At 50.6% G+C, this 21445-nt stretch overlaps 2 protein-coding genes across 5 annotated transcripts; both read left to right on the top strand.

Moving 5' to 3' along the window:
- Positions 1 to 315: 315 nt before the first annotated feature.
- Positions 316 to 16801, top strand: SLC25A19 (solute carrier family 25 member 19). 4 transcript variants are annotated; one of them, XR_012996653.1, is made up of 8 exons: positions 348 to 443; positions 714 to 861; positions 1339 to 1494; positions 2292 to 2462; positions 3447 to 3630; positions 8124 to 8254; positions 9473 to 10149; positions 16768 to 16801. XR_012996653.1 is itself a non-coding variant. In XM_076354207.1 (7 exons), exons 2-7 carry the CDS (start codon positions 736 to 738, stop codon positions 9671 to 9673), a joined length of 969 nt encoding a protein of 322 aa, XP_076210322.1. In that variant the 5' UTR covers positions 316 to 321; positions 714 to 735; the 3' UTR covers positions 9674 to 13402. The 4 variants fall into 4 exon arrangements, 3 of the variants coding, with proteins under 3 accessions (XP_076210322.1, XP_076210321.1, XP_076210323.1); XM_076354207.1 differs by lacking the exons at positions 348 to 443; positions 16768 to 16801 and adding an exon at positions 316 to 321 and having other exon boundaries at positions 9473 to 13402; XM_076354206.1 differs by lacking the exon at positions 16768 to 16801 and having other exon boundaries at positions 9473 to 13402.
- A 21-nt stretch (positions 16802 to 16822) lies between these two features.
- MIF4GD (MIF4G domain containing) lies at positions 16823 to 21347 on the top strand. Its single transcript, XM_076354209.1, has 5 exons — positions 16823 to 16904; positions 17702 to 17811; positions 18123 to 18278; positions 19021 to 19113; positions 20356 to 21347. The coding sequence occupies exons 1-5, from the start codon at positions 16823 to 16825 to the stop codon at positions 20581 to 20583; spliced, it is 669 nt and encodes a 222-aa protein (XP_076210324.1). The 3' UTR covers positions 20584 to 21347.
- Positions 21348 to 21445: the final 98 nt, after the last annotated feature.

Consider the following 21445-nt stretch of genomic DNA (forward strand, 5'->3'; position numbering starts at 1 on the left):
TCCTGGGTGTTTCCCACTTGCCAGCTTTGGCATGTGGGTCGGCAAAACTGGTGGTAGACTGCAAAAAAAGCCGAAATCCCAGCTTATTTTACTGTCGGCCGCCTGATCCAGCAAAGCCGCAGCACGGGAGCTGCTGGAGTGCAGGGTCCTTTGTGCAGGCGTTGCTTTTAGAAGCACAGAAGCTTGGAGCCGAGCCCTCTCCATTTCGGAAATCGCGCTCGCCCGGGCGGGGCCGACGGGGCAGGGCCGCTGGACTACATTTCCCAGCGCCCCCCGCGGCGCGCAGGCGCAGTGCGGAGCGGAGGAGCCGGCGGCAGCCGGGTGAGGCGCCCCGGCGGGGCCCATGGCAGGGAGGCGGCCGTGGCCGCGCACCGCCGCCCTGGGCCACGGACGGCCACCAGCCGGCGGCCCCGCCCGGGGTTTGGCTCCGTATCCCCACTCCGGTGCCTACCGCGGGGCAGGGGGAGCTATGGGGCCCGCGGGGAGAGGGGAGGCTGCTGCGGGGTGATGGGGGGTGGGGATTGTGATGAGGGGGGACCGTGTGGCCCTTGGAGTGAGGAAGGGAATCGAGGAGAGGAAAGGGGTCTGTGGGCCTTTGGGGTGAGGGGAAGCTTTGGGATGGGGGGGGAGGGGGGCTGTGGGGTGAGGCTATAGAACCTTGGTGTGGGAAGGAGTGGGGAGGGCTCACTAGGGCACCCTGTCCCACTGCCCAGGCTGTGGGGACACCAGGCAGGCATGGTCGGCTACGACCCTGAGGCCAAGTGCGTCTCCACGGTGGAAGCGGCTGCAGCAGGATCAGCATCTGGCTTGGTCACTCGGGTCCTTGTCAGCCCCTTGGATGTCATCAAGATCCGCTTTCAGGTACATTCCTCATGGCATGCCTGGGGACAGGGGGGTGAAAGAGCCTGTTACAGAGCAGAGCTGATCTTGGCCTGGATTAACAGGTCACTTGTGCAACCAGAGCACATTAAATCTGCTCGTCAGCCCTCACCTACATTGTATACAGGTTATGCAAGGTAGTAGGGCTATCTTGTGTCCACCACTTCTGTTTATGTAACTTAACTTGTGTGTTTGAAGGGGATATTGTGTTTTTCATAGCTTGTTCTCTTTCTCTGTTTTCCCAAATGATCTCTGCTATCTAACTGAATTTCACCATCGTCCCTACTGATTCCCTTTGTGTTGCATGCATGTTTTTATTCTTTTAGAGCCCTACATAAACTATATCGTAGTCAGTTCTAGATGTGATTCAGTGGGAAGGCAGAATGTCATCTCTTAGCATTGGTTGGCTGTGAGGGTTGTGAATTCCTGAATTGGACACTTGAACCTATTTTCCTCCAGCTTCAGATCGAGCAGCTCTCCTCCAGAAACCCAGGGGCTAAGTATCATGGCATCTTGCAAGCTGTACAGTGCATCTTCCAGGAAGAGGGGTTGGTAGCCTTCTGGAAGGGCCATGTTCCTGCTCAGTTCCTTTCAGTTGGCTACGGAGCTGTTCAGGTGAGGTGACCAGACATCAACCAGGCCCAGTGTACATACATAGGACTCTGCTTTGCTTCTCTTCAGGCTGGCTGCATGGGCAGATGCAGAAAGGTCCAGGTTTAAACCATACTGATGCAAGCCAGCTCCAGTCTCAAAGATGTGTAGTTGTATAACGCTGATGTATAATTCCTAAGTTAATCTTCCTGAGCTTGCTGAACTTGCCTGGCCAGCCTGGAGTACAGCTAGAGCAAACTGAGTTCTGTCTGTACCTGGTGTCATAGACAAGTCCTGTTTGTTCCTGACACTTGGCTTAGGTGCTCATGTTCTAAGCCTGTGTAGTTTTTTGCTTTGGTTCACGCTGCCGCCCTAACAGCTTGTTAGTAAAAAAAAAATCAGTGAAGCTGATGATGGCATTTTACACAGCATTATTATGCTTAATTTGTAAATATTAACAACATGTTTTATGAGCAGTGGTTGAAAGAATAATGGGCAGCGTATCTGAAATATAGCAAATACTCTTCAGGATACATAGAGCATTAAAATTAGTTTTTCACAATTCTAAATGCAAGATTTAGCAGCAGTGTCAGAGATCAGATTATCCCAAGCATTCCCCGGGCTGCTCAGTGATTTTTACAAGGTATTCTTTGAGCACATGCTCCAACAGGTTGCAAGTTGGGGAGGACTTTTCAAGGACAGAGAGAGAAAGTGGCTACAAGCGGTGGGTAGAGCTCTTTTGGTGAAATGAGGGAGGAGTGGGAGATCCGTGTCAGTGATAAGGATTGACTCCTTGACCTGTGTATGTTTGTTTCTGTAAGTTCATGGCGTTTGAAAGCTTGACAAAACTGGTGCACAACGTCACCTCATACAATGCCCGCGATTCCTTTGTGCACTTCGTCTGCGGTGGACTGGCTGCTTGTACAGCCACTGTTGCAGTTCAACCTGTTGACACACTACGCACCCGCTTTGCTGCTCAGGGTGAGCCTAAGGTATGGTTGAGGATTAATGCTTGGAATTATCATCCATAGCAGTAGCAATATTTCATGTGTATGAATACAGGAGGTTTGAAAAGTACATAACAGTCTGTGGGTTAGCGTAAAGGAACAGGTGCTGTTATTGGGCAATGTTTGCACTGTTGCCAAGTTATCCTCTGTGCTGTTGACACAGCTTGCTTAATTATGTTTTGCTGCTCCTGATTGTGTTTGACTCCTGACAGGTGATCCAGAAAGGAGAAACTGTCCTTAACAGGATAACTCAATTTTCATTTCAGCTGTTGGCCATTTATAGAATATACTCCCCAGTCTGTTGAACATTGCGTGTTTGAAACTTTTCACTTGCACAGAGTCATGTTTAGATAATGATGGGGATGATACTTGAAACCAGTCACCTTTCACTTGTGTTTCATGTTCTTATTTGTGCAAGAACTGGTCTCCGTGCTAATTAGGTCTGTAATACCTAGACTCATATGGGTTTGTATCAGAGCCATTTCTGGTTTTTTACTTATATTGTGATTCTACTGCAGGCTATATTATATGAATTCTGTTGCAGGAGCAAGCAGAGCTGTTACGAGAAAAATAATCATGTCTATGATGCGAGTGGTCTCAGGCCACAGCTCTCAGCTCTGTGCCTTGTTTCTTCCCATCAGAAGCACAGCTTGGATGTGGGATACAATGTCAGCCCAGGCCTTTCAGTGCAGAGCTAACGGTCGTTCGTTCAGTTAGTCTCTTGTGGCTCAGAGGTAGGTTTAGGTTGTCAGCTTACTTAGAAGAGTCACAAGGGCTTAGCTGAGAATACAGTGTGAAGATGCGCAAAATCACTTTGTTCATTGCTTTGTGCTGAAAATCAGTCTATTGTATTTTGGGCAGCGGGAAATTCCTATCCTCATTACTGGATTACTGGGAAATAACCTGACCTTTGGTTTGCTGTGTTTAAGCCTGTTTCACTAGAGAGTCAGCCTCTTCTTTATTGTCTAGGTCTATCGCAACCTTCGCCATGCAGTGGTGACTATGTACCAGACAGAAGGGCCTCGGACTTTCTATAGAGGTTTGACCCCCACAATCATTGCTATCTTTCCGTATGCTGGTCTCCAGTTCTCCTCCTACAACATCCTGCAACAGTTTTTTGAATGGGTGATTCCAGCTGAAGGAAAGAAGGGAGGTAGGCACTTGGGAGAGTGATGTCTGCAATCTGGAGAGAAAGAGAGGATGAATGCTAGTTTGGGAGACTGACATAAGCTCAGTTTTCTGTCCTATCACCCTTTTTGATGCAACATCTGAAAAGTACCTCACTTTCTCATCTCTCATTCTTAGCTCTGCACAGATATTGTGAAAGTAGAATCATAGGATGGTTTGGTTTGGAAGGTACCTTAAAGATCATCTGGTTCCAACCCCCTTGCCATGGGCAGGGACACCTTCCACTAGACCAGGTTGCTCAAAGCCCCATCCAACCTGACCTTGAACACTTCCAGGGATGGGGCATCCACAACTTCTCTGGGCAACCTGTGCCAGTGCCTCACCACCCTCATAGTGAAGAATTTCTTCCTTATATCTAATCTAAATCTACCCTCTTCCAATTTAAAGCCACTACCCCTTGTCCTATCACTACACGCCCTTGTAAAAGTCCCTCTCCAGCTTTCTTGTAGGCCCCTTTCAGGTACTGGAAGGCTGCTATAAGGTCTCCCCGGAGCCTTCTTTTCTCCAGGCTGAACAACCCCAACTCTCTCAGCCTGTCTTCATAGGGGAGGTGCTCCAGCCCTCTGATCATCTTCGTAGCCCTCCTCTGGACTCGCTCCAACAGGTCCATGTCCTTCTTATGTTGGGGGTCCCAGAGCTGGACTCAGTACCCCAGGTGGGGTCTCATGAGAGCGGAGTAGAGGGGGACAATCACCTCCCTCGACCTGCTGGTCACGCTTCTTTTGATGCTGCCTAGGATATGGTTGGCTTTCTGGGCTGCAAGCACACATTGCTGGCTCATGTTGAGCTTCTCAACCAACACCCCCAGGTCCTTCTCCTCAGGGCTGCTCTCAGTCCATTCTCTGCCCAGCCTGTATTTGTGCTTGGGATTGCCCCGACCCATGTGCAGGACCTTGCGCTTGGCCTCGTTGAACTTCGCGAGGTTCGCACAGGCCCACCTCTCAAGCCTGTCAAGGTCCCTCTGGATGGCATCCCTTCCCTCCAGTGTGTTGACTGCACCACACAGCTTGGTGTCATCGGCAAACTTGCTGAGGGTGCACTCTATCCCACTGTCCATGTCACCAACAAAGATGTTAAACATTGACCGCAACTCTTTGAATGCAACCATCCAGCCAATTCCTTATCCACTGGGTGGTCCATCCATCAAATCCATGTCTCTCCAATTTAGAGACAAGGATGTCGTGCAGGACAGTGTCAAATGCTTTGCACAAGTCCAGGTAGATGATGTCAGTTGCTCTTCCTTTATCCACCAATGCTGTAACCCTGTCGTAGAAGGCCACCAAATTTGTCAGGCATGATTTGCCCTTAGTGAAGCCATGTTGGCTGTCACCAATCACCTCCTTATTTTCCATGTGCCTTAGCATAGTTTCCAGGAGGATCTGCTCCATGATCTTGCTGGGCACAGAGGTGAGACTGACTGGCCTGTAGCTCCCCAGGTCTTCCTTTTTTCCCTTTTTAAAAATGGGGGTTATGTTTCCCCTTCTCCAGTCAGTGGGAACTTCACTGGACTGCTATGACTTCTCAAATATGATGGATAGTGGCTTAGCAACTTCATGTGTCAGTTCCCTCGGGACCGACGGATGCATTTCATCAGGTCCCATGGACTTGTGCACCTTCAGGTTCCTTAGATGGTCTCGAACCTGATCTTCTCCTACAATGGGCAATTCTTCATTCTCCCAGTCCCTGCCTTTGCCTTCTGTGACTTGGGTGGTGTGGCTCGAGCACTTGCCGGTGAAGACTGAGCCAAAAAAGTCATTGAGTACCTCCGCCTTCTCCATATCCCGGGTAACCAGGTCTCTCGTTTCCCTCTGGAGGGGGCCCACATTTTCCCTTGTCTTCCTTTTATCCTCGACGTACCTATAGAAGCTTTTCTTGTTGCCCTTGATGTCCCCGGCCAGATTTAATTCTATCAGGGCTTTAGCTTTCCTAACCTGATCCCTGGCTGCTCAGACAATTTCTCCGTATTCCTCCCAGGCTACCTGCCCTTGCTTCCACCCTCTGTAGCCTTCCCTTTTGTGTTTGAGTTTGTCCAGGAGCTCCTTGTTCATCCATGCAGGCCTCCTGGCGTTTTTGCCTGACTTCCTCTTTGTTGGGATGCATCACTCCTGAGCTTGAAGGAGGTGATCCTTGAATATTACCCAGCTTTCTTGGGCCCCTCTTCCCTCCAGGGCTTTATCCCATGGTAGTCTACCAAGCAGATCCCTGAAGAGGCCAAAGTCTGCTCTCCTGAAGTCCAGTGTAGCGAGCTTGCTGTGCGCCCTCCTTGGTGCCCTAAGGATCTTGAACTCCACCATTTCATGGTCACTGCAGCTCAGGCTGCCCTTGAGCTTCACATTCCCCACCAGCCCCTCCTTGTTGGTGAGAACAAGGTCCAGCATAGCACCTCTCCTTGTTGGCTCCTCTACCACTTGGAGAAGGAAGTTATCATCAACGCATTCCAGGAACCTCCTGGAGTGTTTACACCCTGCCATGTTGTCCCTCCAACAGATGTTGGGGTGGTTGAAGTCCCTCATGAGGACCAGGGGTTATGAACATGAGGGTGCTCCTATCTGTCTATAGAGGGCCTCATCCACTTGGTCTTCCTGGTTGGGTGGCCTGTAGCAGGCCCCCACTGTAATGTCACCTGTCCCTGCCCTCCCTTTAATCCTGACCCATAAGCTCTCGGTCGGCTCCTCATCCATCCCCAGGCAGAGCTCCATGCACTCCAGCTGGTCATTGACATAGAGGGCGACACCCCCTCCTCGTCTCCCCTGCCTGTCCTTCCTAAAGAGCCTGTATCCTTCCATTCCAACACTCCAATCATAGGAGCCATCCCACCACGTCTCCGTGATGCCAATAAGGTCGTAGCCCTGCAGGCGTGCACACATCTCTTAACTTCTCTTGTTTATTCCCCATGCTACATGCGTTTGCATAGAGGCATTTAAGTTGGGCCCCCGATGAAGCTGTCTTACTGGCCGGAGTTCCTTTGTGCTGCTCTTCAGGTGCTCTTCTGCTGACCTGTGTTCCTTCTCCAGGCCCTGGCATCAAACTGGTAGGAGCAGGATGGATTGAGGTTCCCCTCCCCCGGCAACTTTAGTTTAAAGCCCTCTTCACCAGCTTGGCCAGCCTATGACTGAAGGTGCTCTTCCCCTTCTCTGACAGCTGGACCCCCATCAGCCCCCAGTAGACCAGGTTTCTCAAAGCGAGTCCTGTGGTCTAAGTAGCCAAACCCCTGGCTGTGGCACCAGTCCTGTAACCATCTTTGATTTGCCAGATTCGACTGGCCCTTTCAAACCCCTTCCCTTTGACCGGGAGGATTGATGGAAAAACTACCTGCGCTCCAGAGTCCCTTACTGCTGCTCTCAGGGCCCCATAGTCCTTGATAGTCCTCAGTCTGCTCCTGGCTGTATCACTGGTGTCCACGTGAAACAACAGCAGCAGATAATAGTCAGTGGACTGTACGAGTAAGTACAGTGAAGTTTACAAACAGCTCCAGTTATGGAATAACCATGATGGAAATGTGGATGGATGGGAAAGTAAGTGTCACAGGCCAGGGTACTCTTTCTTGAGCTGTGTCACATTACTCATACTGTGGGAAGACAGTGCTGGCATAATCTTTCTCTGTTTCATTAGTGCTGTGGGGACAGGACTCTTGAATTTCCTCAGGAAATCTGTCTGCAGATTCCAGCACAGTTGTTACAGAAGAGGATTCATTTAGCCTAATTTAAAACTGCCAAGCTCTTGATTTGATATTTTTATGTTGATTTCTAGCTCTGTTATAAGAGAACCTCATCCTGATGCGACCTGGTCACCTTGACAGTTCTAGATACTAGTGCCTACCTGAGAGAGAGTGTATGCAGCATCAGCGTGTTTTTGTTCCTCAATGGAATTTCTTCAACAGAGGAACTAGACTTTTCAATATCACGTCTGCATATTTATTTTTAGATGGCAGAGGCTGATGGTGGTTTTGTGCTGGGAACTCATGTTTGTCAGGAAAAAGTCTAATATCACAAAACTCATTTCCCGCAAGCCTCTGAAATCATCAGGCAGTGTCAACTTGTGACTTATTCCAATCCAGAATAAGTCAATATGAGCAATCAGGAGTTCAAGCTTTCCAGTGACCAGGCTTTTACTGGGGGGCATGAAAACTTTTCCATCCACTAGTGGCAGGTTCTGTGGTGACTGGGGTTTTTTTGTGCAATGCCACTTGGCACGAGCAAAAGCATAAATCAGTGTAATGAACCAAGGTGAACTGTTACACTCTGGCTCCAACGGAAATTGCGAGCCTGATACAGAAAATACAGATTGAGGTTCTGTGGCCCAAGCTATGCAGAAGAGGTGATGTAACTTTAAAGGGCTTTTTTGGCCTTACTTCTTGTGAAAAGTGATTTTAACTTACCTCTCATGATCTTTAATCAGAACTCCTTGCTAATCCTCTTTTTTCCTTCCCCGCTATCCTCTCCCCTTTCTGCTTCTCAGGCAACGTTAAAAACCTTGTTTGTGGCAGCTGCGCCGGAATCATCAGCAAAACCCTCACTTACCCTTTTGACCTGTTCAAAAAACGACTGCAAGTGGGTGGCTTTGAGCATGCCCGGGCAGCCTTTGGGCAGGTGAGGAATGTTTGAATTGACTGATTTTCATAAGTATGGATTTGCATCAAGACAATCCAGAGCCAGTCATCACCAGAATGCAGTGATGATTCACCAGTGGTACCTGTTGTGTTCGTATTTGGGTTGGGAGCTCCCAGGGAACTTCTGGGAGCTGAGCACTGGTCTCACTTAATAATGGGAATAGCTACATGAATAAACTGGGTTAATTTTATGACATTGTCCAACATACCTGTGCTCTACCTTCTCATCCACCTCCATCAGGTTGGCTGTCTCAGAGCTGGGGATGAGTTGGGCAGGCAAAGGGGTTTCGATTTACTTTACTTTTCTGGTTGCAGCTTGGTATTTGTGATTCAGGACTAGCAGATGATACTAGCTTTACGCTGGGATCGCCTGTCTGTCAGGATCCTTTTCTGCAATTAATATTTTGACACAAGGAATGGGCACCAAGTGCTCAACATGTGTCTTATGTACAGAACATCCTGAAATTTAAAGTGAATTAAATACTTCTGGTGTTCTTTAGCACCATCCTTACCACCTCAAAGTACACTGTAAGACAAATACAGACCTTTCAAGGAACTGTCTCTCTTCTTCTGTGAAATGTGGAAATTTTTTTTTTTTCCTTCAAATTCCTTGGATCTGAGAAGCAAATCAGTCTGTACCTGAGAAACTCTGGGATAGGAATTTGAAGTCTTAACCCATTGCATTGGATGCTTTTCCTCTTCCAGTGAGGTACACAATTTGTTCTTAGCATTGATGCATCACAAGGTGTTAAACCTTCACAGTGTGACACGATGACATGCAGATAGCTAATTTGGAGACTTCTAAGTGCTGTAGCTGTGTATTCTTTCTGTCAGAAAACTGAAAAGTTGTCCCTCCTTAGAGAGTGAAGGGGATGGAAAACAGTAGCAGCACAATCTGAAATAATTACTTCACAAACTTGTACCATAAATAATACATGCTGGTGTAGCATAAAGATTTTATGGCCATTCAATCTGCATAAGCCACTGCTGATGCAAAATATGTACTTTGCCTCTACCCCACTCTCTACAAACTGGCTCTCTGAAACTTTCAGTTAGTTATAATAATAGCCAGAAAGGCATCTCCAGGCTGCACGTCTAGATTACGTTTCTGTGGTATAGTTTGGGGATCTCTGTGTTCTTTTCCAGGTAAGTTGTCCTGGAGTTTTCTTGTTTAACCGTTTCACCATTTCTCTCCTAGGTACGGATATATAGGGGTCTCCTGGACTGCGTAAGACAGATCATGCGAGAGGAGGGCCCAGGTGGATTCTTTAAGGGCCTTTCGCCCAGCTTGCTGAAGGCTGCTGTCTCTACTGGCCTTGTCTTCTTTTGGTATGAACTGTTCTGCAGCCTCTTGTGTACCCTGAAGAACACCGATAGCACTATGAGGAAGGAATGCTGAAAGGGGCACGTGTATGGCTACCTGGTGTTCTCCTGGAGGAGGGAAAACTGATGGCTTTGCTCTGTCATGAGTATGTTGGAAATGTCAGAGCTCCCAGAGCTCCACCAGCCTGTAGGAAATCACCTCCTAGGACCAAGCAGAAGGAGAAGGTGACTGCAGTTCTGCTGAAGACACTGAACTGCTTTGCTGGAAGCTGTTCAACTGAGCGCTTTTTTACTCTGTCTCCTCTAATATCAGCCCACGTTTAGTGGGGGGAGAGGGGAACCAAGCAGGCAACTACCTAGCAGAGACTGCTCTGAAAGGCACCTGATAAAGTGGGTGAATTCCTGTGTGTGCCCTGGACCACAGAGGGATCCTGGCCTAGCTAGTGCTGCTTAACCAACGTAACATCACTTCCTACCACTGCATCTGCACAGCTTTATTTCCTTGCTCTATGGCCTACTGTTTGCACCATAATCTTTCTCCGTGTTGCACAGGTAGCTCTGTCCTGCTGTTGTGAAGTCAGTTAAAACCTCTTTAGTGTGCATAGAACCTCAGGTTTCCTTTGCTGCCAGATGCTGCTTCTTGATTATCACTTGCTGGCTGCGCGTTCTCAGCTACCTTAAACACAGAATCTTCTAGTGGATCATGCTGACCCAACCTCGCTCTTCCTTTAACTCTGGAGAGTTTGATTGTATCCTAAGTGCCCATTTTTCTTCCTGCGTGTCTTGCCATACATCTCTTAGGGTTTGGCATTGCCTCAGTCACGCTTTTAACAAGTAGACCTGCAGATTAAGAACCCCGCTCTAAAGGGATTCAATGCACAAACCCAATTCTTACTTCAGGGTTCTTTGCTTCAATGCAGTGAGTAAACAAATGCTGTATAGAGTTTTAGAAATATTTAGTCTAAGTTGGAATAATGAAGGAAAAGTCCTGTGGAAACTAGTAAATATCTTTCTTTTTTAATACCACCTTTGAATGTTTCTAGTAAGTATTTCTGTAGTGGCCTCAAAACATTTCTGAACCTCAGTCCTGCAGTGGTGCTAACAGATGAAAATGTTTTGACAAGATTACCTGAAGTGAGAGGACTGAACATCAGATCGGAATGGGTTGGCTTAGCATGTGTTTGACAAGAAAAGAATGATTGAATTAGAGCTGGAGAAGTGTTTTTCTGGAGTTTCAAAGGTTTTATGAATGGTTAAAAGAAACCCAAAAACAACCAACCAACAACTGATTTACATTACAGGGGAAAAGAGGAAAATTACTTTCTTCCTCCTCTTTTATTCTCTGTTTTTTCAAGCTGAGCAGGGTGTGGTTGGACCAGTGTGTGGAAGGCAGACTTACGAGGAAGAGCTGCTTTGATACAAAAGCATGTTAGTCATCTGGCAAGTGGTGGATAGGGCAGAGCACTGCAGTTATTTAGAGGATGGTTTGATGGTTCTTCTCTTAACGCAGAGCTTTTCGTGGGCAGAGCTTTTCGTGGCTCTTTTGCAATATTCAGGGTGTTAATCCCAAATGGCCTGGCCAAATTCCAGCGTGACCAATTCCATTCTGTTGACGCAACTTCTCCTGGTGATTTTGAGCATATCAGCATTGCTCACTTATCCTGAACTATTGTGAGAGGCTGTTTTTAAAGAGCAGCTGTTTCACTGGTGGCTGAGATATCTAGAGAGATTCCTTGCAAGCCCAGGCGAAATAACTTTGTGTCTGCTGTGGTTTAAGATCTTGGAGTGTGAAGTGGCTGTTTCACTGCAGGTGACTTTGAGAGCTACATAGAATTAAATTCACTGAGCAGTGTGAGTGTCAGGCAGGAGGCTAATATATGAGCCTCAAAGAGGAGGGGGTGTTAGCTGCATGTACTCTAAAAATGGGCAGTTTTGCTTAGATGAGAAAATGCAAAGAATGTGGAGGAAAGTTTCTCAAAGTGTCTCAATCCTATTGGCGTTTTTCTGTGTTATTTAGGCTCTTCTGAGATTTCCCAAAAATCCTAACAATATTTTGCCTTTTTTTATTGTTCATCAGTTGTTCTTGGAAAGACATCATAACCAGTAATGAACTTAACCTCATGGCATCCTTCTGAGGGAGAGAAATGTCTCATTTCAAAACAGACATAAACAGGTTGGGGTTGTTACTGTCTTTTGGCTGCTGGTAGAGAGGAATGCTGTCATGGTTAGCAGGGACAGGACTGGCCACAGTAGAAAATTTTCTGTGCCGACCTAGGCTTCCATAGGAAATCGGGACTCATCCATCCTGTCTAAACATTACAAGACTCTTGTTTTCCATTTTATGTCAAAGAGCTGCTGTTAAACTGCACAGAATAGAGGGAAAATGGTTAGGAACTCGGCAGTGGGAATTGCAATCTCTGAAATAGGGGGTGAGTTGCTTTGGTTGCCACAGTGGCAAAGAATAAAGAACAGAAAACTGTGTGCTCTGCTAAGATGATGTTCAAGTGTGCTATGGAGCTTGAGGTGATGCAGGCAAACAGCTTTAGCAGCAACTTGGCTGCTCTGTAGAGAGGGCAGCAGTGGAGAGTATAGAGCAGCTTTTTCTCTCTGGGATACTTTTTTTCTCCACTCTGCATTAAATGAGCTTGCCTCCATCCAACAGATGGCAAAGTCAGAGTTGAAGTTGTTGTGCCAGTCTGGCCCAGGCTGTGGAATAGACACTCCCTGGTCGGAGGGCTTTGGCATGCAGCCTGGTTTATATATCCCTTTGGGCTGTTAGTCATAAATATTATCGGCCCATAAAGGCAGCTGGTCTTCTAGTGAGTAAAGGAGAAAGAAGTGACAACCCCGGCTATACAATATTAGAAGTTGCACCTAAGAGACACTTCATCACTCACCTTTGGTCAGCAGCATCTGTCTCATAAATTTCCGACATGCACTTTGCTAACTGGGAATCGCTGCTGGGGAAAGGACTGTAACAGGAATATTGTTTTCTCTTTGGGAATGAGACTGGTTTAGTGCAAAGCACTAGGAGGACAGGTTTTATTTCTGATGCTGCTCTGGCAAAACACGCTGTTTGAAGCTAAATGTCCTAGAATTAGAGGAGCAGGAGATGGGAGAGATCTGTAGTCATCTTGTTCTCCCATACGCTGGAACAGATTTGCTCTCGGAAACTGTGCACGCCAGTTCAGTTTCAAGTGACTCAATGTGGTGAGTGACTCGCTGTGAGACGGTGCTGGAGTTTGCCCGTTGGGGTGTCTGGGATTTCACTCTGATGTAATCCTATCAGTGGGGATTTGTGTTGCCTGAAATTCACCTCACAAGCTGCTCAGCAATTGCGTTTGTTTTCTTCTAGTGCCTTTTACCATCAGAATGTCCAAAAGCACTTTAGCAGGCAAAGCGTTCAAGACGAGTTGCACTGTGGTTGTTAGGGGATCCACCATTGCTCTTAGCTGGTGTCGGATGGGAGAACATTGACACACAAGTTCTGTGATGAAGAGTTTCCTGCAGCGCGGGCTGGCTCGCCGAGTTTCTAGGACAGTCCTATTCTCAGGATGCTCATCGAGAGCTGCAGAGCATCAATTTTTAAAAGAAATTAATGTTTTACAGTCGGGCTTGGAATAGATTGTATTTAATTTGGGTTTAAGTTTCTCTTGTGATGTAGAACTGTAATTCTCTGCAGCATTTTGCTGTGTTGCCTGAGTGGATCTTTTGCAGCTGCTGTTGTCTGAAAGCATCCGAGCACAATGCGCACAACACGTGCCTACCTTTGAGAAAAGGTACATTAAACATTTTGTTACGGTCATATCTGGCTGCAGTTTGTTTATTCCTTTCCTCCTAGAGCGTATGCTCAGCTGGACCCTGCAAGGCTGCTGGGGCCCTCCTGCTGCCCAAAAGGGAGGATAATCAGAGCCCAGAGTGTGGGGTGGCAGGAGCCATATGGTTTTCCCTTCCCATCGCTTGCTCCTGGGTGCTCATCACCATCAGGCAGGGCTGTCCCATCCCCTCTGCAATGTGGGGTGATGCTTTGGGTATCGCTGTTGAGAACTGCACCAAGGGGGATCAGGTGAGGGGGTTTCTGTAGCCTGGTCCCACCGCTGTGCCCGAGGGACTGTCAGGGCCACGGTGGCTGGTCCCGAGCCACACACCCGTGGTGTGGATGAGTTCAGGCTTTGTATCTAGCCAGGCCACACAGTGCTGCAGAAAATGTTCCCAAATTGCTCATTCTGTGTTTCCTGAGGCTGTTCTCTGGTTTCAGCAGCTGCCTGGCTGCTTTGCTGTCCTCTAAATGCTGCAAAGGCTTCAACCCCTGAGGGGTCTTCCCCTGTAAAATGTTTGGGAGTTTAGAGGAAAAATGTGAAGTATGTTATACCTCACTCAGCTCTTGTTGCAGTGATTTGGTTTAGTGCATCTCCCCTTTCCCAATTTTTTTTCTACAGATTTTTTTATGCCGCTCGGCTGCAGCCTGCCCTGGCCTGGAGGGGGGGGCGGAATAAACACAGTTTTCACTTGGAGAGCGGCAGCGCGGTGCAGGTCTCGCCGGGAGAGCCCGGCCGGTGTTGGGCGGGGGAGGCCCGAGGGGGGGGGGCGGAGGGGTTAAGTGCTGCCTTCAAACCGGCGGCGGGGGGAGCCGCCGGGGAGCGGAGCAGCCGGCTGTGCCTGGCAGGGCCCGGGGTGCAGGTGGGGATGCCCGGGGGAGCCGGGAGGCAGCCAGCCGTGCCTGGGGGGCTTCCCGGGGATGCCCGGGGGAGCAGGCGCCCGTGCCCGGGGGGGAGCTGGGGGCGCCGGGAATCAGACCCGCGGGCCGCCGTGGCCCGGCGCTCGCAGGCGGTGGCGCTGCGGCGGCTGCCGCTGCTCTCCCGCCCCGGTCCGTCCCGTCCCTCCCCCGGCTCGGGCGAGGAAATGACCTAAGAGGAAACCTGGGCCGTGCCGGGAGGGAGCGGGGCTGGGGCGGCGGGGCCCGGGACGCTCCGGCGATGCCCCGACGGCCGGAGGATCCAGCGGGGGCGGCCGGCAGGTCGGTTGGGCTGCGCCCGGCTCCCCCTGCCCTGCCCGGGGACACTGCGGGGGGCTGGTTTCCCCAGGATCTGCCGTTGCCGCCGTCCCGGGGGCTCTTCGGCATGTGCCGCCCGCGGAGCGGCTCCCCCGCGGGGCTGGGGCGAGGCGAGGCAGCAGCGGGGGTTCCCGGGGGGCTGCGGTGGCCCAGGTGCCCCGGGCGGGAGGCGTCTCGGCCCTGGGGGTTCCACGTGCGCCTCGGCGGGGATGGGACGGGAGTCCCGGGCGGCTGATAGCGGCCACGGGCAGATGCTCAGAGGCGGCAGAGGAGACTCGCTGCTCTTCTCCCTCCCCTTGCGATGGTCGGGGCGTGTCCAGCCCATCCTGCCAGGTATGACCCCCGCAGGGTAGGGCCCTGGCACACGGGCCGGCTGATCACTGGCAGATCGAGGACACTAACCCCGACCACGTTGGTCCCCGAGACAGCTTGTCTAGTGGGAACCACTTGCAGAGGAGGAATTGGTACCCACGGGTGATGCTGTGCCCGGTGTCACCCACTGCCACCATCCCTTCAGGCAAGGTGGTCCTGGCAGCAGGATCTCCAGTGCAGACGAGGCCTGGCTGGTTTTACGCTCACACGCTGTGGGTTTGCTCCGGGCAGGGTTATTTGGCACAGCAGTTCAAAGCAGCCATGCTCATCCCCAGGGAGCTGTGGGGAAGGATGCTCCGGGACAGGCGCTGGGCGGTGGTGGCAGAGACGCTGCCAGACGGGCTCGGGTGCTTCCTGCTTCACTGTGTGCGGCGCTGAGCTCTCGCCAGGTTCCTTCCACATGCTGCTGGCTGCTGGCAAGCTTGGGCCACTCCACTGGCAGTGCAGAATGGCGTGAGTACAGATACAGAGGGAGAGAGACAGTGCAGAAGGAGGAGAGGTCGGATGGGAAGGCGTTTGCCAACCAGACACAGCACAGAGGGCACCCAGCTTCTTGTGAATCCATCTGGGAAAGAAACCTCTGTGCAGGTCTCGGGGCAGGTAACCCTGCGCAGGTGAGAGCTTCGGCTGCGAGAGCAGCGTGAGCAGGTTGTCACCCCCGTGGGGCAAGGTCTGCCCTCGGCCTCCCGGAGAGGCAGGCGAGGAGAGCAGAGCCTCTACCCACCAGCGAGCTCTGCTCTCTGCTCTGAGTTATTACGTGTTGTGCCATGGCTTCATGGCAAGTGGTGTGTCCGAGGGGTCGGGCTGCCCGTGATATGTATCCCATGCCTCTAAAGGGCGATGGACTCTTTGGCTTTAACCTTGGTAGGGACCTGCTTGCAGAGAGGCGTGAGTAATGGCTCAGGAATTTTGACGAGCTGGCAAAACTAATTTGGCTGATTGCCTTCTCCTGTTTGTGCTGTGGGTTTGGCCAGCTCGGCATTCTGTATCCAGCAGATCATCTCGTGTGCGTATCAAAAAAAGCTCTTCCTCTCTGTGCCATGCCGTACCCTCTTGCTGTCTTTGTTGTATCACGAAGCAGAAGAAAATTAATCTAGAGACTATTTAGGAGCACCATTGGTACTGCAGAGAGCTGTGCTTGACTGCAGGGGGATGAGACGGGAGCTGTTGCTGTTGGGCATTTGGCTGCAGAGCTTGCCGTGTCTTGCTGGGAGTGGAGGGAGCCTGGCTCCAGCACAGGAGAGGTGCTCTGCTCGCTCTGGCGAGTGTGCATTGGATGCTTAGGTGCTGGTTTGATTCTTCCCAGGCTTTTGTGTGAAACCAGCTGAATTGGTGTTTCAAAGGCACAAGGGAGCAGCTTCATGGGGTGCTCTTGTGTGTGCTTCCCTGTCATATAGCCACAGGGAAGCCTTCAGAGGGGAGGTCAGTATATTTTGGGGCTGCTTTGGTGTGCTGTCCACTTTGAACCTGCAGATCAACAGACTGAAACGCATCAGAAAAATGTAAAGGCTCTGAAGATGAAGTGCTATCATAGGCTGGTAGGAAGCAAGTCTTAAAAAGATGTGGGAGTGAGGCTTTGCTCAGATCTAGGGCCAGAGTTGGGTGCCCTAATAACAGATGAGTTTCCTTGGGGTGGGGGGCTGTCAGGATAACAGCCTGTGATCCAGCACTAGATGGGATTTGCCAAATGGCGAGGTGAAGGTCTGCCTCTCTGTCCAACTAAGCTCCATGTGCTCTTTCCCCAGGGACTGTCACTAGCCCATCCGTTGACCTGACTCTTGCCTTTGGACGAAGCCAGTCATGGGGGAAACGGGAAAAGAAGAGTATAAAATACAGTCATTTGACAGCGAGACTCAGAAGCTGCTGAAAACAGCCCTCAAAGGTCAGCAGGCTTTTTACGAGCTCCTCTGCCATGTGCTGCTTGGCTGGTAGATGAGGCTGGATGCTTGGACCCCTTTAAGGAACACTAATTGCTAAGTGTAGAAAAGCTGTTTTATAGATGCTGTTCATCCCTGACTGAGTGCTACTGGCATGAATCTTCTCTGGGAAGGTCTTTGCTCCCTGCCTCTTCTTGTCCCCTCTCACCTTCTCCCCAATGTTTAATGGTGTGGCTGTTCAAACTCAGCTCCTCGTTCTCATCTTTGTGGTTTTCCCTGATTTCAGGGTACCCTCTTCTCCTGCTCTAACCCAGCATCTCTCACCAGATTTGGCCTCTCACCCCTCTCCAGTGCCTAGTTCTGCTCTCTGCCCCTCCCCGCTGCAGGGTCATCTCATCTTCCCGGCCCCCAGGGTCTCCTGTTCACCGGTCACGGCTCTATTCAAAGCCCAGCAGGATTTTGCACATCTGGCTCCCGTTAACCCAACTTTGAAGCAGAGCTGGAATTTCAGATTCAGATCAACTTCTTGCTTCCCCATATTACCTGCTTTCCTCCATCGCTTTCCCATCATGATGGCTGTGTCTTCAGCCTGGGAGGACCGTGCACCATTGGAGATAGTATCTCCAAAGCAGCTGGTGTGCAAGAGGAGCTGTGACTCTTGATGTGGGAGTGAGCATGAGGTTTTGCACCATATAACATGTTTGTACCAGGCCCTGCGCTGACCTTGGTTCCTTTCCAGGTACGCCAAAGCAAGCAGGGCACAAAGGGTGCTGGGTCCTGACAGTGTTTCTCCTCTCTGCAGACCCCAGCAATGTGGACCTGGAGAAAGTGGCCAATATTATAGTGGACCAGTCCCTCAAAGACTGTGTGTTCAGCAAGGAGGCAGGGCGCATCTGCTACACCATCATCCAGGTGAGAGCTCCTCATGTCTGGACAGTGAAACACTTAAGCTGTGCAGGTTGTCCCTAGGCTGGCCCAGGAGAGGCTTCGCCCCAGCCTTGCGCTCTGACCCCTCAGCCAGCTTTCCTCTTCTGCCGCTTGCCCCATGCAGTGGCAGCATCCACACGAGCAGCTGGTGAGCACAGTTAGTTGCAGCTTTCCTGCCTCTCTGGGCGAATTGCAGGAGGGTATCTGCGTGGTCCTGCATCACCCAAGTAGCAGCATCCCCCTGCCCCTCTCACACCCCCATTTCATCCCTCCATCCTGCTTTTGTGGACTCGTAGGCAGAGAGCAAACAAGTCGGCCAGAGCGTCTTCCGGAGGAGCCTGCTGAACCGGCTGCAGCAGGAGTACAAGGACAGGGAGGAGCTGCGCACCCGCTCACTCCAGGCGTGGATCTGCTTCGTCACCTTCATCTGCAACATCTTCGACTACCTGAGAGTAAGGAGCCAGAGCAGGAGCACCTGGCTGCTGCTGCCTAGGGGTGCCAGAAGGGTCTGGGTGTCCAAAGACACCAGGGCAGGAGTGTCAGATGGGTGTTGTACGGCGCCCCGGGGCCGTGGCTCAGCAGTGGGGGCCAGAGCCGGTTCTCAGCATGAGGATGCTGCCGGGGCTGGTGCTACCTACAGGCAGGCAAACAGGCTTGGAGAGCCAGAGCCATCTCTGGGAACAGTCACAAAGTCTGAGCTTCCTCATTTTGTACCTGGTGTTTGACATCCCCTGATTTGCCTGCTCTCAAATGTCCCAGATTGAACTAGTTTAGTTGCTATGAGTTCCCAGGGGGACCTGTGGGTGCTCACATCATTTCTAGCCCACATACTGACGGAGTTTGTCTGCAATCCTTCACTGCAGTGTGTACTTGGATTACTGCTTGGAGTAGATGTAAAAATGATGCAAGGAGAGCTGCAGGCAGGAAAAATGCTGTTGCAACAAGTGTATTTCCCATGACTACCTGCTTACATTTAAAAATAGATGTTTTTTACATCATTTGTTCAGCTTCTCTGGCTCCTGGAGACTCAAACGTCTGGTCTCCTATGTAAATCCCACCAATACGGCATTTGACAGTACAACTAAATTCTGCTCCCTTCTCCTTTGAAGAGCAGCAAGGGAACGACTATTTAAAATAGCTGCAAACTCCTCCCTTTCTGGCCCCAAGCTGACGATGGCTCCTGCCTCCTTACAGGTGAACAACATGCCCATGATGGCTCTGGTGAACCCTGTTTACGACTGTCTGTTCCGGCTGGCACAGCCCGACAGCCTGCAGAAGGAAGAAGAGGTGAGTGCAGGGAAGAGGGCTGCTAATGCACCTCTTGTCTTGCCAAGGACCAGCAAAAAGCACAGCCCAGGGGAATGCAGTCTCTGCATCCTGGTGCAGAGGAAAGCTGCCTCCCCAGTATGTGCTGAAGGAGACCCGCTGGCAGGAGGGTTTGCAGCCCAGAAGGAAGCAGGATGAAGGTGCTCGTTGTGACTCCCTGGCCCAGGCCACACGTCCTCCCTCAGGGCAGCTTTTCTCCCTATTGCCCAAGTGTCGTCGCTGGAGACCCAGCAGCCCGGCTGTCCCTCAAAGCAGGGGCTGTCAGTGTTACGCAGGTTCACCTCCTGTCATGTGAGGAAAAACGCAGACAATGACTCTCCTCTGTTTTCACTGAAACCAGCTGCTTTTCCAGCAGCCCTGGCTGCCAGACATCTGGAAAAGCAGCTGTCACACTGACCTGCTGAGGCATCACAGCCATGGGAGGTGATGGCAGATAGCTGCAGTGACAGTAGGTGTGCAGAATGGCTCTGTGTCCCTGAAGGTCCCGGAACATGCTGTGCAATGCTTTGCATAGCTGCCGCTCACCTGCCCGGGCCTGCAGTTGATGCTGTGCCAGACCCTAGCAGGCTGGAGAAGGCTCTTCTGGAGCTGGAGCTTTGCACACATGTGGGTGTGCAGCAACCTGCGTGGGGCATGGCTGAATCGCCCCTCAGGCAAGGGGTTCCTGTAATATGTAGGGGCCCTTGGATGGGCCCTTTTGGGTTTTTTTCCATCTTAGCACAACCCTCCCACCCCTGCAGCCCATTGACTTTCTCCCCTTCTCCAAAGACCCAGTTAGTGCCCTTGTTTCCTGTAAATCACCAGACTTTCTAAGAGCTTTAGCACACGTTCCAACCACTTCCCTCTGTTCTTGGAGGCACCTCCTTGCTCTAGCTTTGACTTTAGCCTTGCCATCATCTCTTGGACATCCTGCAGGAAATTAACATTTTTCCACCTGTCGCAGGTGCATTTCTCTGACAATTTTGTCTGAGAGACAGGGGAATTCAGGATATGCTTCTCCAATGCTTTTGGCAGAAGAGACATTCAGCTTCTCCTGCCTCCTGGATCACAGCGACTTGGAAGTAGAACTGTCGCCTGTTGGAAATCCAGAATAGAGGGAACAGGATGAGTTGGTACATAAGTGACTGATGGCGACCTCCACAGAGATGTGCCAAAGCTCTCCATTCCTTTGTACTCAGCCATCTTCTTCTCTTCCTTCTGAAGGTGGACTGCTTGGTCCTACAGCTCCATCGCATCGGTGAGCAGCTGGAGAAGATGAACTCCCAGCGGATGGATGAGCTCTTCTCCCTCCTCCGAGATGGCTTCCTTCTGCAGGAGGGGCTCAGCTCCCTGTCCCAGCTCCTGCTGCTGGAGATCATCGAGTTTCGGGCTGCTGACTGGAAGATGACGGACGCTGCCCAGAAATACTATTATAGCGAAGTGGCGGATTAACCTCTCTACAGCAGAGGTGGAGAGATGTCCCCAGCACTTTCACCAGCAAGCTTCATACCAAGTTTGAATTTCTTTTCACGTTAATGTTTTTCTAGCGCTTCCTGTAAATAGGATTTATACTGGCTAGAGCCTCTGGGCACGTAACTATCAAGCTGCAGCTGGTGCTAGCCTGACTTTGGAGGTTTGGAGAGGTGGGAAGGGCAGGGCACATTTAACCCAGCACGTTCTCCCACTGATTTTGTCTAATACGGGGCTGCTGCCAGCAAAGGGCAAGGAAGGCTTCTAACTCAAACCAGCAGTTTATATGGGTGTTAAGGAAAGCACAGTTTAGGCTGAGAGCATTTTGGCTTCACCCAAGAGCCAGCGGAGCTGAAGGAGGCAGAGGGGAATTCTTTCACAGCTCAGGTTGTACGTGGTTCTCTGGGATGAGTCACAGAAAACACACGTCGTGTGGCCTCACAAACAGCTCAACCAAGTGCTATTTTTCCCAGACTCCTTCCAGCACACTGGCTGCACCTGCATGCACACAGTCTCCCCCACGGGTCACAAGCCACCAATACCTGCCACAGGGCAGCTTGCAGCAGGACAGGTCCCTGAGCACACGTAGCTACCAACAGGTTTTATAAGTTTTATACAATAACTGTCACATTGTTTCAAAATTTAGCGAGTTTCAACTATGGTATGTTTCTTATAAGAATGGGAGAGGAAGAAAGGAAACTAAATAGTCTATTGAAGGTTTTTTTCTAATAAACGTTTTCCACTAACATGTGCCCTGCTTTCTCTCTACGCAGCTGCTGAGCTATGAAAAATACTTAAAAGTTGTTCCTGACTGAAGCATTAAGGCTGTGATATTCATTTTCTC

Source organism: Aptenodytes patagonicus, chromosome 16, assembly GCF_965638725.1.
Source record: "Aptenodytes patagonicus chromosome 16, bAptPat1.pri.cur, whole genome shotgun sequence".
Taxonomy (NCBI): domain Eukaryota; kingdom Metazoa; phylum Chordata; class Aves; order Sphenisciformes; family Spheniscidae; genus Aptenodytes; species Aptenodytes patagonicus.

What these genes read in the sequence shown, in the direction of transcription:
- SLC25A19 (XM_076354207.1), top strand. Translation starts at nt 736, where the DNA reads ATGGTCGGCTACGACCCTGAGGCCAAGTGCGTCTCCACGGTGGAAGCG. An exon ending in TCATCAAGATCCGCTTTCAG is followed by an intron (nt 862 to 1,338) that starts GTACATTCCTCA and finishes ATTTTCCTCCAG; the next exon opens with CTTCAGATCGAGCAGCTCTC. An exon ending in CTGCTCAGGGTGAGCCTAAG is followed by an intron (nt 2,463 to 3,446) that starts GTATGGTTGAGG and finishes TTTATTGTCTAG; the next exon opens with GTCTATCGCAACCTTCGCCA.
- MIF4GD (XM_076354209.1), top strand. Translation starts at nt 16,823, where the DNA reads ATGGGGGAAACGGGAAAAGAAGAGTATAAAATACAGTCATTTGACAGC. An exon ending in TCTGCTACACCATCATCCAG is followed by an intron (nt 17,812 to 18,122) that starts GTGAGAGCTCCT and finishes GTGGACTCGTAG; the next exon opens with GCAGAGAGCAAACAAGTCGG. An exon ending in ACATCTTCGACTACCTGAGA is followed by an intron (nt 18,279 to 19,020) that starts GTAAGGAGCCAG and finishes GCCTCCTTACAG; the next exon opens with GTGAACAACATGCCCATGAT.